The 14,379-nt window shown below is 45.7% G+C and overlaps 2 protein-coding genes across 3 annotated transcripts in view; both read right to left on the bottom strand.

Annotated features, from left to right (window-relative positions):
- Positions 1-9: 9 nt before the first annotated feature.
- On the bottom strand, positions 10-11,208 carry LOC130402065 (sphingomyelin phosphodiesterase 2-like). Of its 2 annotated transcripts, none has more exons than XM_056606160.1 (11): positions 10,996-11,208; positions 8,867-9,004; positions 8,518-8,614; positions 6,896-6,972; positions 6,068-6,161; positions 4,795-4,884; positions 2,990-3,072; positions 2,006-2,138; positions 1,613-1,708; positions 948-1,143; positions 10-452 (listed from the first exon to the last, which is right to left on the bottom strand). In XM_056606160.1, the coding sequence occupies exons 2-11, from the start codon at positions 8,929-8,931 to the stop codon at positions 25-27; spliced, it is 1,359 nt and encodes a 452-aa protein (XP_056462135.1). In that variant the 5' UTR covers positions 8,932-9,004; positions 10,996-11,208; the 3' UTR covers positions 10-24. The 2 variants fall into 2 exon arrangements, with proteins under 2 accessions (XP_056462135.1, XP_056462134.1); XM_056606159.1 differs by having other exon boundaries at positions 8,867-9,030; positions 10,996-11,207.
- Positions 11,209-12,104: 896 nt separating this feature from the next.
- The window catches only part of LOC130402026 (transcriptional enhancer factor TEF-5-like), a 13,129-nt gene continuing 10,854 nt past the window's right edge, over positions 12,105-14,379 (bottom strand). Inside the window, exon 10 of the mRNA XM_056606110.1 lies at positions 12,105-14,379. This exon is cut by the window's right edge and continues 632 nt beyond it. The gene's annotated coding sequence lies outside the window, so the exon portion shown is untranslated.

Genomic DNA, 14,379 nt, shown 5'->3' with positions numbered 1-14,379 from the left:
GGGCCCCTCTCCGCATCCCCCCCCTCACTCCTCCGGCCCCACACCGCCCGGCCTCCTCTCCTTCCCCGGGGGCCCCGGCCTCGGGGGCCCCGGCGAGGCTAGGGGGAAGCCCCGGAGCCTCTCCTGCAGGCAGCCCACGGCCTGCCTCATCTGGTCCTCGGCTTCCTGCAGGCTCTTGATCTCCATGGTGTAGAAGAGGTACAGCAGGGCGGTGGTGAGCAGGATGAGGAAGCACAGCGCCCCCAGCAGGTAGAAGGAGACGCTGGGGAAGGGCCCCGGGGCCCCTAGGGCCAGCCAGGGCACGGCGGCGATGGCTAGCTCCAGCAGCAGCAGCACCAGCCCCATGACCCCGGTGCGGGCGGCCGTGTAGCACATGCCCTGCGCGCAGTGCAGCCCCACCTTCACTTCCGTGCGCGCCTCCGTCACGATGTCCACCAGCTCCGCCAGCTTGCCTGCGGGGAGGAGGGGAGAGACGGGCGGAGAGGAGAAGGTGGAGGTTAGCGGTTTGGACAGCGTGGAGGACTCCTGATGGGCTCACAGCGGGCCTTATGCTATTCTGAACAGCCTTTAAATCTCGCTATGCTAGCCCTACCGCTAGGCTAGCCCTACCGCAAGGCTATCCCTTTTGCTAGGCTAGCCCTACCGCTATGCTACGCTAGCCCTACTGCTACGCTACGCTAGCCCTACTGCTACGCTAGCCCTACCGCTAGGCTAGCCCTACCGCTAGGCTAGCCCAACCGCTAACCTACGCTAGCCCAACCGCTAGCCTAGCCCTACCATAAGGCTATCCCTTTTGCTATGCTAGCCCTACCGCTATGCTAGCCCTATCGCTATGCTAGCCCTACCGTTAACCTACGCTAGCCCTACCGCTACGCTTGCCCTACCGCTACGCTTACCATAACACTAGGCTAGCCCTGCCGCTAGGCTAGCCCTGCCGCTAGAAGTACCTGCGGTGGGGTCTGACCCCCTGGACAGTGGGCCCATTCCCTTGGACCCGTCCTGGGAGACCCCGTCCTGGGCGACCCGGTCCAGCCTCAGCTCAGCGGTCAGGGCCTCGTGGTCCGAGTAGGGGAAGGCGTGGTCCGGGACGCTGCCCTTGGTGGTGGACATGGACTCACAGTGGAGCTCCAGCCGGGAGGAACCCTGGACACCAAGACCGGAGCCCACAGCATAAGGGGACGATACACTGGAGAGGTTGCCTCGCGTGGTAGAGCAAGGCATCAACACGGCAAAGGTAAGGGGGTTGAATCCCTGTGTAGCTAAACTGGTAAACCCTGGCTTTAATTTAACAAAGCCAGGGTTAGGAGGTTGATTCCCTGTGTCTCTCAACTGGTAGATTAAGGCCCCTACCAGGGTTAAGGGTTTGTAGCCCTTTGTAGCTAATCTGGCAGAGCAAGGCATTAACACTGGCAGAGTTACGAGTTTGAATCCCTGTGTAGTTAAACTGGCAGAGCAAGGCATTAACACTGGCAGTGTTGGGGCGAATGTATGCGCGCATGATACTGAAAGGTGCTTGGGATAAATGCGTCCAGCCCATGGCTTGAGTTTTGATAATTTTAGACCAGAAATCGATTTTTGCTGTGCGAGCAGGAAACAGAATCCATGAGGTCACCTTGAACAGGATGTAGTCTATCCTGATGCCCTTCTCCGGGGGGACCATGTCGTTGTTGGGGTTCTCTGCGATCATCGTGCCCCCGTCTTCACATCCCTGCAGGACGGATGGAAAACCTTTTATGAATCCGTATATAAAATAAAAAGGTGTGTTGAAAAAGCAAGTGTATTATCGACATTATTATGTTAGATAATATAAGGATAACTTGTAAGTAACGGAGTGACACAAGAACACAGGTCGAGATGTTGTTATCCTCATCAACTTAGTTACACTAACAGGTGCCGTAGAGCGCCCCCTAGGGCACGGGAATAACAGTGCATACTTTTGACTATCAATTACCTACTAACAGTTATTAACATCATCATCATCATCATCGTCATCATCATCACTGACGTCAAACTTGGGGGTCTCCACGTAGGCGTCCCTCAGGTCTGCGTAGGTCCTCAGCAGCCGGTTCCCCAGGTCCATGGGGTGCATGTTGAAGTCCCCCGCCAGGACCACCAGGTCTGCCTCGGCCGAGGTGTAGCTGAGGGGGGGCAGCAGACACAGGCCTCACTAACGGCTTCTGACAGCATCACACACCAACACCACGCACGGCGTGATCACGGGAACGCCGTCGAGCCTCGCTTTAGGTGATTTAAACAATAGAACGATACAATACGCATGGCAAAAAACCTAATTTATTTACTCTTTCAAACCGACAAACATCACTGGAAATTAAATTCCAGTGTTCCAGTATTTAGAAATGGACGCCTTCATCTAAAGCAGGGGTCACCAACCTTTATGAACCTGAGAGCTCCTTCATGCGTACCGAGTCATACGAAGGGCACCCAGTTCTATACACTCTTCTGAAATAACAAATTTGCCCAGTTTGCCTTTAGTTATATATTACTATTGATGATTAATGATACTCATCTATGTGAAGACATGTTAATTAATTAAGTCATGTTAAGGGTTTCTCACAATTACTATCAACAATGACTTAAAAAAGGTGGGAAAGAGTTGTTCAAGAATGAGTAGTGCTGTTTTTAGAACAGGCCTGCGGGCGCCTCATGTGGTCCTTGCGGGCGCCATGGTGCCCGCGGGCACTGTGTTGGTGACCCCTGATCTAAAGGGACTTTCAGTGATTATTTATCTTAGATCATTTAAGGAGGAGGCATGTTTGTCGCACAACATAAAGAATGAGGGCTGGTTTAACGTGCGCACTGCCATGTTTTGGGCTCAGCTGGCGGGTTGAGTGACTTCAGACACACGTCATGAAGGAGCAGGTTTGATGCTGGGACCGCCCGCCCACTGCGTGGTCTCCCCTGTGTGTGCACTGTGCAGTGTGCGAACCCAGTCGGCGTCATGTGTTTCAATTATTAAAAGGTTCAGTACCGGATGAAGTGCTGCAGCTCCCAGGCCTGAACCACACGGTGGGGCAGGTAGGAGTCCTTCTCCCGGCTGTACTCTGCATGCAGCTGCGCACACACACACACACACACAGACACACACACAAAACAATTAACCCAACAGTGATCCCAGCCACTTTGTATAGCTCCTTTCAATACAAAACAAAATTACAGTAAGTATCAAAACACAACAAATGTGACCATAGAAAATGCAAGAGGAGAAGATTAAAGCTTATAGTTTTTGGGGTAAAAAAAGTTTAAATAAAATTTAGAAAACCCATTCATCCAAAGTTGCTGATCAAGGGATCGTTCTTTATTCTCCAAACACGTGACGGCTGGACGGCCTGAAGCCCATGGGGCTCGACAAACAAACACACAACAAGGTGGGTGTCCAAACGCGGACATCACGGGATGCAATAAAAGGATGTCCGCGGAGGGTGAGTGACAGGGAAGGGCACTTAAAGGGACATAAAGCTAGGTGGGAGGGACGGGAGCTTTGCTGTACCAGTCACCCCTGCTCTACGTGGCGGCCTGCTAGAGCCCAGGCAGATCTGGAAGACTGGAGCCAGGGGAGGAATGTGCTGCTGCCTCGTCTGGGGGACTCAGACGGAGAAGGTTGGACTGGAGGCGTGGTGGGACGCCCTTCTTCTGCTGGTGATGGACTGGGAGTTTGTCAGGGAGGAATGGAATGGAGCACAGGGCCAGTGATGGGGGGCGGGGGGAGACACTTTAAATAGGGCCGCTTGTGGGGGGCTCTGCATGAATATCATCGGTTCCCACAAGAACAAGCATGATGATAATTTGAATATTTTGTGCAGCCTGAGAAGCAATGCCAGTATCTCCATCGTGGAGGGGATGGATCTCGGAAACAACATGTTTTAATCACCTCTTACATTTCATGTTTTAATAGCAGGATCACTCCAAGGTAAAAGCGGTGTGCCCTCATTCAGAGTTAAACATCTCTGAGCTGCGGACAGATCCCTGGTGTCGTTATTAAAACAGTTGTGAGTCTGCTCTATTGACCCCGCTGTGTTGCGTGTGGGCACAGGCTGAAGACTGATGTTTGAAGCTTAATTCTGCAGCTCCATTATCGGGTTAATAATAGAGCCACATGGGGCTGAGAGCTTTTTAAACGTGTTATTCAGGGGGCTTTGCTCTCACATGTTAAGAAATATCAAAAGAGAGAAAGTCAATAAGCGTGAGAATAACTTCTCACGCCTGGCATCTGCTGAGAGAAGATCACCCTCTGACTCACCGATAACAAGTGTCTACATCCACATATTTTACGAGTCTGCAAACACAGGGATCATTTGCATGTCTAGAGCGTTGTGGTCGCTCCCTCCAATCAAATCCTCCCCCCTTTATGTTGATCGGTAAATGGGTGGTGGCTGGCACCCACATCAGTGGAACGATCCTTGAGCGATTTCCAAGACGATACCGCCAAAGGCAAAACAGGGCTCACGTTACTCTGTACAGGATCTTTCATGTCCACTGATTGGTAACACCAGGAGCGTAGAGAGGTATCTCAGACGGCTCAGTGAGTTCAGCGGACAACTGATAGCAGTCTCCAGTCTCCTCTTCTTCTGTTATCATTTCCCCCCCCCCCTCCCTCGTTAAATCCTGTAACCATGACAATGCCGGCCTCCAGGGTTGCGGCGTGGGTGTGATTGTTGGTGAGACAGGCGGGAGGTGACCTCAGTCTAACCCAGGGCACGTAGGGGTCCCTGAACCCCGTGGGAACGGTAGCAGCGATCTGGGGGCTAAACGGACATGGCGGACGTGAAGACTTACGTGCGTGACGTAGAAGTGCGCCGTGGTGTTGCCGATGTTCAGCACGGCCATGCCCACCGCCTTGCCCCCGAACCAGTCCCCGTGGTTGAGCTGCAGGACGGACGGCAAACAACACCGGTACACACGGGTCAGTCGCCCCACCGGCTGGGTGCCTAACCACGAGCCATCGGGGTCATGGTGACGGATGAGTCGAGTCTGACCTCTGCTCCATTGACATTTACATTTACGGCATTAACAGACGCTTTTATCCAAAGCGATTTACAATAAGCACATTTGTCAGAAAAGGTGAGACTATATATCCTCGGCAGTACAGTAACGATTTTCATAGAACCAATTGCAAAACTCTACTGTGGTTTTTATGATTCCCTCTCTCTTTTAACCCATTTTGCTGTCCCTCTCCAGTGTCTGGTTCATAAAAACAAATTCATTTTATTTTCGCCTACGCTATAAGCCCAAAAAAATTACAAAGAAATAAAGAAATATAACTTATAAACAACAGCTTGACCACAGACTTGCGCAAGAGATATTATGAAACAAAACCGCACATGAAATGTAAGATGAACTTCCTTAAACCTGCACAAACCTTTGCAAGTTTGCATGGTTATCTGCCTATTCGTTTTGCAAACAAAGTCCAGGATAACATCTGTCAAACATGAGTAAATGAGGATTGTTTTACATGTTGCCAGCACAATAAAGACGTCTAACATTTTCCCCTCATGTTTGTTTAGAGCAAAGCTCGACCCAAACACGCCTTCAACAGAAGATACGAGAAAACAGCAGTCTTTGTGTAGGCGCCCAGCATATTTCCCTGATCAAATAGTAGACGTCATTTTACAACCTAAATTCACAATGTGTGACGTTTAAAATGGCTCTTATCTTAAAATAACCATGACATATCTGTCAATGCTAAGCAATAGTGACCCCATCAATAATAAGAAGAATCACATTATATTACTGATGTATTCTACAAATACAAATACAGCCAAGCCTGTGTCTCTCTCTTTGTTTCACAGAATCAAACTGTCGACCCTCCCTAAGCCCCTCCCACTCACGCCACCCAGCCAGCCGAGCTACGCTAGTTAGCATGACAGTTTCACAGCCAGAAAAAGAGTGCACCGAACTCTGTTATTGAGCTGTTTCTTCTGGAAGTCTCCAGCCTACTAACTTGAACGGGTTTCAAACACACACTGTGACTTTAAAGCCTGGGAGTCTCTCTCTGCTGTGAATTATGCATTGGATCCATTGCGCTCCCTTTACCACCCCGAGGCCTCACCATGTAGGGGTATCCGTTCAGAGAGTAGCGGTATCGGAAGGTGTCCTGGATCCGGTGCTTGGAGAAGATGGCCAGCCCGCTCCCGATGACTCCGCTGGGGGAAAGGGGACAGGGAGAGAGGGCATAAGGGGCAGGACTTCCATCAGACTTCATGTGAACCAGCTGTAGAGCTAGAGGAACGATGCCTTCATTCTGATCATTTATTTATTAACTAAATGGATTGATTAACTATGTTCATTCTGACACGGATCATGAAGGAGCAGATATATAAGGGTTAATGCATCCTTTTTAAGGACGCTTTGCAGGTAGACTGATCAAACCCGGTTTCGGGTGGGAATCGAACATCATAACCAAACAATATAAATAGAGAACCTCCCTCATCTGTATTGCAGGTCATTAGCATAACGTTTCTGTGGATGGATGACCTTGGAAAGTTGTTCAAACTTTGTCAGTTTTTTACTTTTCCCATTTAACTGTGTGTGAAGTCGAAGAAGCTCAAGGGATTAGCAGGGAATGGCATTTGATTAATCCTGGCCATGCGGCTCAGAATGGAGATCAGAGAAGCAATGGCCTTCAACGTTTCAAAAGATCTGCAGCCTGCTATACATCTTATCACACACTGATATCAAGTCAGTCTTACAGCATTACAGACAAACATCTCAAAGCGGTATTCAATAGTTAAGGGATGGCAAACCTTTTGAAGTAATCTGCAAAGATCTGCTGCCTTCAATACATCTTCTCACACAATGATATCTAGTCAGTCTTAGTGTAAACCGCATAACAGACAAACGTCACTGAGTGGGATTCAATAGTTGAGGGATAGCATACCTTTTGAAGTAATGGCCGTACGGTAGGCTGCTGGCCAGCTTCTTTCTCAAAGCATCAAAGTCTTTCTCACTCCAAACCTGAGAGAGAGAAGCATAGTCGGCAACAAGGCTGATAAGGATCACGATAAACCTCTCATCAGCACATTAACCTGACCGTTTTAATAACTCAAGGTTTATTTGCATGATTTGTGTTTATTACTTTATAATTATGTTATTTCTCTTGATTTGATCCTTCACTCAAGTGTGTGTTTAACTGTGTATTGGTGTGTGTGTGCATGCGTGCATGTGCATGTGTGCGTAGGACAGTCTAGTGGTTGGGGTTTTGACTCTCAGTCAAAAGGCTCTGGCGTCAATCCCCAATGTCTGCCTCTCCCTGTAGGATCGGTAGAGCCAGGGGCCCTAACCACGATCTGGGCCATGATTCAAGGAGCAGGTTAGCATGGGTTTGGCACCATGAGAACGTGATGAGGAACCAGCTGTTGGAGCGCTTGGTTTGGATGTTATTGTTGCCTAGTCTCAGCCTCTTTGCTTCGTTTGCACAAGGGCTACGGCACCATGAAAGGCTCTCTGAGACTAGCTGAAGCCAGCTCATGTTAGACTTTATATATGTATAGCGTAAAAATAAATAAATAATAGCATTTGATTTTTTTAAGAAAAGTGAAGCTCTAGTTTAACATAAAGCTTACTGTAGTGGAATACTTTGAACAAGCCTCAATTCACATTAGCTCTAGTAATATAAAGCCTACTGTAGTGAAATACTTTGAACATGACTCAAATCGCATTAGGCATAAAAACGATGTTAATGCAGTGTGTTTCAGGTTTAATTTCCCGTGGTTTCCTGTGGCAGGCCGCTGCAGAGCGAATCTAAACTACACCCCATGGCCATCAAACCCTAGCGCCCTCTCTCCGGGGTTCGGCTAGACCCCTCGGCTCGGCATTTAGTGGGCAAGATAAGGGCTGGGCCAACCATCGCCGCTCTAATGTCTGACTGAACGCACTTTCATGTGTGTAAGTCAGCCTAAATAAATAGGTTATTTGGCCTATTTCAATTTAAAAACGGGACAGTTTGAACTAGCCTGCGATCGTTTTGGGTACAACCATATAAAAGTTGTTTGTTGTCATTATCTAAACCAATGAGACGATGGACAGAGGTCACCTCTTCGGTTGTGAGTGGAGTCAACAGGGAGCTAGCCTGCTAAGCAGAACAGAGCCCTCTCTCTCGAACCACATCTATATAAAGTTCACTGGAAGTCCCTTCGGATAACAGTGTCTAAACTGTTTGCTTTATGTCTAAATATTGTGCTAAATTACCGAATAGGGTGAGAGGGAGTAAATGATTGGTCGGGTGGGTGAGAGAAAGAGTGAGTAAGAGAGAGTGAGAGAGTAGGCAAGGGTGTAAGGGAGGAAGCGAGAGTGGGTGAGTTTACTTTAGTTTAGTTTATTAGGATCCTCATTATTCGTTACACTTGGCAACAGCTACTCTTCCTGGGGTCCACATTTAACAAGACAAACACAATGAATCAAGGAGTGAGTGAGCGAGCGAGCGGGTGAGAGAGTGAGTGAGTGAGTGAGAGGGCGTGTGTGAGGGTGTGTGAATGACACTACACATGGCACACCACCGACCTCCTGGAGTAGCACCACGTCATACTGCTCCTTGGCCAGCAGGTCTCCGATCATGGTGTAGCGCTGAGCACAGTGTTTGCTCAGGTAGCGAATCCCCCTTTCATCAAAACACAGAAAACCACACACATAATCACCTCAGTGCGAAGTCACACAGCGCAACAACATGATGGACTGCATTTATGCAGAGCTAACCAGTGGCTCCTCAAAGCGCTTTACAATACTGCCTAACATTCACCCATTCATCCACACATTCACACAGCGATGGCGGTGTCAGCCATGCAGGGCGACTGCCACAACAATAACAACAACAACAACAACAACAGCAACAGCAACAGCTAAGATCACTGACCAGCAGTTGAGGGAGAAGACCCGGAGGCGGACCGAAGTGGGATGGACTGGATCGGGAGTCGACATGGCAGCTGGGCTGGGGGATCACCAGGAGATGGGCTGGTTCCTAGGAGCAATGGCCAAGGCTGGGCTGCTGGGGCTGGTTGCCGGGCAACAGAGTACAAACTAAAGTTAGGAAGAGAACGAGAGAAGAAGATGTTGACTTTAGTGTTTGAGTGATCCCAAAGGGGGGGGGGGGGGGGGGGGGATACAGCTGTTTATGCTGATGACCTGCTTTTCTACGAACATTGGCCTACAAGATTAGGAGTGCGTCACAAGCTATTCTCATTGGACTGGTTAAACCCAGCTGTAATAACTGTGTGTTCCATTAAGTCACTCATCAAACCCTCTTTAAACCTACCGTGTCTCCGAAAAAAAAAACACAGTGTTCTTTCACCATATTTAGATAGCGGTCAGATAAGGAAGCACTGCATGAGTTGCATACAAAGATTAGATAAGAATGAGGAGGCAGAGCTCCTGAGTTCGGTGATGGTGGTCGCCCATGATGGCCGCTCAGCGGACAACCAGGTTCATACAGACGATGGGCTGGAGGGTCGAGAGCACTACGGTGGCTACTAGGGTGCTTGACTTCAAGGGTCCTGGGTTCAATCCCCCAGTATCTGCTGCCTCTTCTCTAGGCATCCTTGAGCAGGGGCTAACCCTAACCTGCTCCTTATTAGTGGCACGTGTCTGAACTCACTGTTGGTCAGACAGGATAAAAGTCGGTTGCCTTGCTAAATAAAATAATAAATACTAATATAACTATGTTATGGCCCCAATGTCACCTTTATTTGAACTAATTTATGTATCTATAGTAGCTAGGGCAGAGCTCCTGTGATAACATCATAGCACAATCATAGACCATTTAACTCTTCCTCATTTTTTATGTTTGTCATGAGAAAGAAATCTCTTACACATGGAGCAATTCTTGCTACCCACCTGTGGTCACTCAATATGGTAAAGATACTCACTAGAATAGGAAACATATTCAGGGTTAGGTGCTATTAGACTGATTTCGGGAAGGCAACACAAAAATAACTGAGAGGGGAGACTTATATGGGCCACACTGAGGAGAACTGGCACTGCACCATGAGATACCGTGTAGCTTTTTTCTTTTTAATTTCTAGTGGCTTTTGTAAATGCTTGTCTAGACAATGCTTAGTCATTGCCAACATCTGTTGCACAGCATAACTGCGTGGTCAGCCATGACATATGGCCAAATGCATATCATTTACAGCCAGCAGGATGAATCTGATTGGTCCAGTCCTAACTGCCTGACCCAAACATAACCTAACATAACCTTCATTTCTTTAGGGACTGTCACAAAAACACAAGGTTCCTGTGAGCTGCAGAATGCTGACCCTCGGTCGAATAGGGGGCGAAGAGAGGTGGACAATGGATTGGTTTGGTAAAACCAAGAGCACTTGGACACAAAGCAAACAGAGTTGAGCTGGCTGCATTGTGTGAAGCACCTCACAGTTCAAAGCATTCCTCGTTGCAATTCACAAAGGAAAGCAAAACAAATTGTTTTTGTTGTTGCAATTTATCTTTTCGGTGGATTCTATCCTATGCAGCTTAATTTAAAGGTCAGTTAACAGACGGATACAATGGATACATTAAGGGTACTTTTCAATGAAAAATGTAAGGATGTTTACTTACAAACTAGACAGGCAAGTAGATTGTAACTGTTATAATTGTATTGGTACCGTTACACCAATAGACTAGACTGATGTTACCTCATTATTGAATCCATCTGAAATAAAAGTAGATAAACGAATATATACCACGGTGAATACAACACAACATGCTGCAGGCACTAAAGATATGCAAGATTTCCACCTCCACCAGTCATGAATGACTTATTCGTGACTGTTCAGCGATTTATTCGCCATCTACTATGACACAAATAAATGGTGATCTTTGCAATTAACCGAGTTCCTCATTAGAGATGTCCATTTCAGTGAAACAATACAACATGAGATACATACTTGTGCTGACAAGCTGCCTTGGCTGTCAGATGAGAAAAAGGAAGTGTAAGTTAAGAGAGTTAGTTGGTTGCTTCCCGTGTTTAGGAGAAAGCATTGGGCTTACCTTGAACACCAGACAGGTTGGTGCTTGGTTAGGCGGACCCCCTACTGCGATATGGGGGAGACAGTTCTGAGGTAGGTCAGAGGTGTTGCAAGGAAGGCTGGTTTCTCACACTTCACACACACAAACACACACGCATTCACACACACTTCCTTCTGCTGGTTAAACGGAGAGACTGCAGGAAGCAGTGTCAAGTTACCCGACAGAGCCGGACCAGAGGGGAACGGCTTCTCCCTTCACAATAAAAGTCGAAAATAAAATGCAATATGATAACAGAAGATAATAGCAAATACTGATAACATATCAAATTAATACAAGTACCTTAAAGGCTTTCCTGAGTCTTGTAGCCCACGGTTTGGGTGATCTGTCCAATTATGACCCAATATTTCTTAAACAATTTAGTTCCGAACATAACAACATTTCTAACAATAAGCTTATGCTTATTTAAAAATTATGTATGTGTATACATATCACATGTTGGTATTATCATTGAAGCCCATCGTGATACCTATGGTATAAGGTGTTTCTTTACAATTGGTTCACATTAGCTATTTTACTTTGAAGGAAAGATGTTCAAACCAGAAGTCATATTGAAGATTACGTCTCGCTTTGGAATTAAAAACGTGTCGCAGATAACGGGTGTTGAAATGCTTATCAATAAAATAATGAAATAACGTTCAAAATAATGATTGTTACTTCGATTTAAAACATACCTTCATTTAGGGAATTACATTTATTTTACTTTATATATTTTTGTTTTTCTTGAATCATCTGACATCTCACATTCCACTGTTACAGTCACATGTGTCGACTTGTGCTGATCTCTGAAGAAAATGCTTCAATGCAGTCATCAAAATAATGAATAAATTAATCAGAATAAGGAATAAGTTCAATGATCCAACTTGATAATACTTAAATACTTGAATCCTTGACTGCACCCTGCAAATCCAGTTATCTAAAAACAGATACAATTATACAAATAATATTGCTTAATTGTCAAACAATACCAGTATATCGGTATACATGCTCATCGTTTTAGTAAACATGTTCTTAAGAAGACAATAAAGTGTACTGCTTTCCGCTCCAGACAGGAAGCTATCATTGATTATTTTACCATCTGCACAACATAACAAACACATCCCCAGTTACCAACGTTACCAACCTCACTATAAATAACAATCAATGGTCACACGCCAAAGCAGACCCTATCCCTCTTTTCCTCAAGACAGCTCTGTCTTGAGATAATATCTTATTGACCTTAGATATAAATTGTGTGCATAGCCCAAAACTTGATTAGGAGTTTGGTGAGCTTCTGCTATTCATATATTCAATAATACAGTAAATATTATTAGCATGTCTGCTCTAGAATACATAGAAAAGGTTGAGGTAGAGTGATCCAGAAAATAAAGTGGACAAAACAAATTTTAAAACACATTTATTATGTATTCTGGGGCAAATGGCCCCAAATGCGTCTTTTATTGTTAGATACATTTTGTTTGATTACAATCCCTATTTAGAAGATAACAGAAAATATAAAATTGCAATGCACAATGGTATAACCGAAACAATAGTAAACCACCATTTAACAAACGAGAAAAACAAACTGCCTACACCCTTCTGAACAGGATACATTAGAGAGCTCCTCATTCTTTATCAACATCCACACGATCACACGTTATTCTCAGTGGTGCATATGGCGACCGCTGAAAGTCCAAGAGAAAACAGGAGTCAGAAAAACAAAAAAAACATTAATTTTGATAAAAAATTGTCTGTATAAAAGAAACATTTAGAAAACTGATAAGAGTGCTATTGTGTAATGCTTCTGAAACACCGGTACGTCACGGAAAGTCAAATTGAAGTTTTTTAAAATACTTTATATATATATACATCTATATAAAGACAGTGTATGTCTATATATAGATAAATAAATATCTAGAGTAAATATAGATTCAAGCACACCCACTCCAGACATCATGGCGTGTCTAGTGAGGCCGCCCTTTGTCCTTGGTATCAGCTCTGTGATTCTTTTAACATCTGCAGAAGAGTACAAATACATCACCAGTAACCACACGTTTCCAACCCCTATATAAATAACAATCAATGGTCACACGCCACAGCACAGAGACACTATCTCCGTCTCGAATACGCCCACGTTGAAATTAAGCACTTGTATAAAGATGTTAGTAAAAAATAAAAAGGTTTTTGTCCCTCAAGGCTCGGTATGTGGCACTCAAGCCACACACTATTCGTTATTCGTTTGTTTGTCTGTTTAGTATTTCATCACATCGAGCGGACGATGTCTCCGTGCTGTGTTTAAGTTAATCACAAAACGTGAATGTAAGTCCCCACGAAATACTCCTATGTAACAACGTATTCCTTTAGCATCCGTGGACACACATCACAGTACAGAAACAATCTTAGTTAGGCTACATAAGTCATAAGGCAGATCATGACGCTCGTTGTCTGTTGTCCAGCCACCGTTCCATGATGGGTCGTTAAAGGGGCCCTATTTTGCCACCGGTTGTGGCGTTGACTCCCCTTTACAAGCCACTCCCCCCCGATGCATGATGGGAGATAAACGATCAGCCTGTCCGTTGGACCGAACCAACTGATCTAGTCAATATACCAGCATGCATCTGGGTGGATAGTACTCCCACTTGTGACGTCACTAAAGGGTCTGTAACTGGTAGGCTGATCTAGTCGACATACCAGCATGCATCTGGGTGGATACTCCCACTTGTGACGTCACTAAAGGGTCTGTAACTGGTAGGCTGATCTAGTCAACATACCAGCATGCATCTGGGTGGATACTCCCACTTGTGACATCACTAAAGGGTCTGTTTTGAAAATGGCTTGTAATGGATTGCAAGTCTCGCACCGGGTTGTAAAACAGCCCTTTAAACACAGGGGAAGAGCATGGAAGGATGGTTTATAGTACGGCTAGCAAATAGAACGACGTTTCCAAACTGTAATACACCAGTTAAATATGGCACGACCTGATTATCTACTGTGTAACAAAACAGGATGAGACGAAAGGCTACATGATATGGCGAAATTGGCAACACAATCAATCTTCTTTTTATGTACATTTGGACTGTATAACTCCATCATTGTATTTTTGTAAAACAACTCACACAAAGGAAAAATAAAAATACAAATACTCAATTTCTTCCCCGTGTGAGCCCGGGAGACCGGGGTCTCGACAGCTCTGTGGCGGGTCTATGAGAACGACGCACGGCGATGGATCCTCTTTTTCAATGACAGAATATACTTGTATCTGGCTTGTTTCTGTTTACTTACAAAAAAAACAAGAGGTAGTATTAAAAAATGCTCCAAAGTGGCGAGTCAGGATGTAATCTTTGGAGAAAAAAAGGCACTTATTGTCCT

The sequence above is a fragment of the Gadus chalcogrammus genome, chromosome 13, assembly GCF_026213295.1.
Source record: "Gadus chalcogrammus isolate NIFS_2021 chromosome 13, NIFS_Gcha_1.0, whole genome shotgun sequence".
Classification (NCBI taxonomy): domain Eukaryota; kingdom Metazoa; phylum Chordata; class Actinopteri; order Gadiformes; family Gadidae; genus Gadus; species Gadus chalcogrammus.
This window is presented reverse-complemented; position numbering and strand designations above follow the sequence as displayed.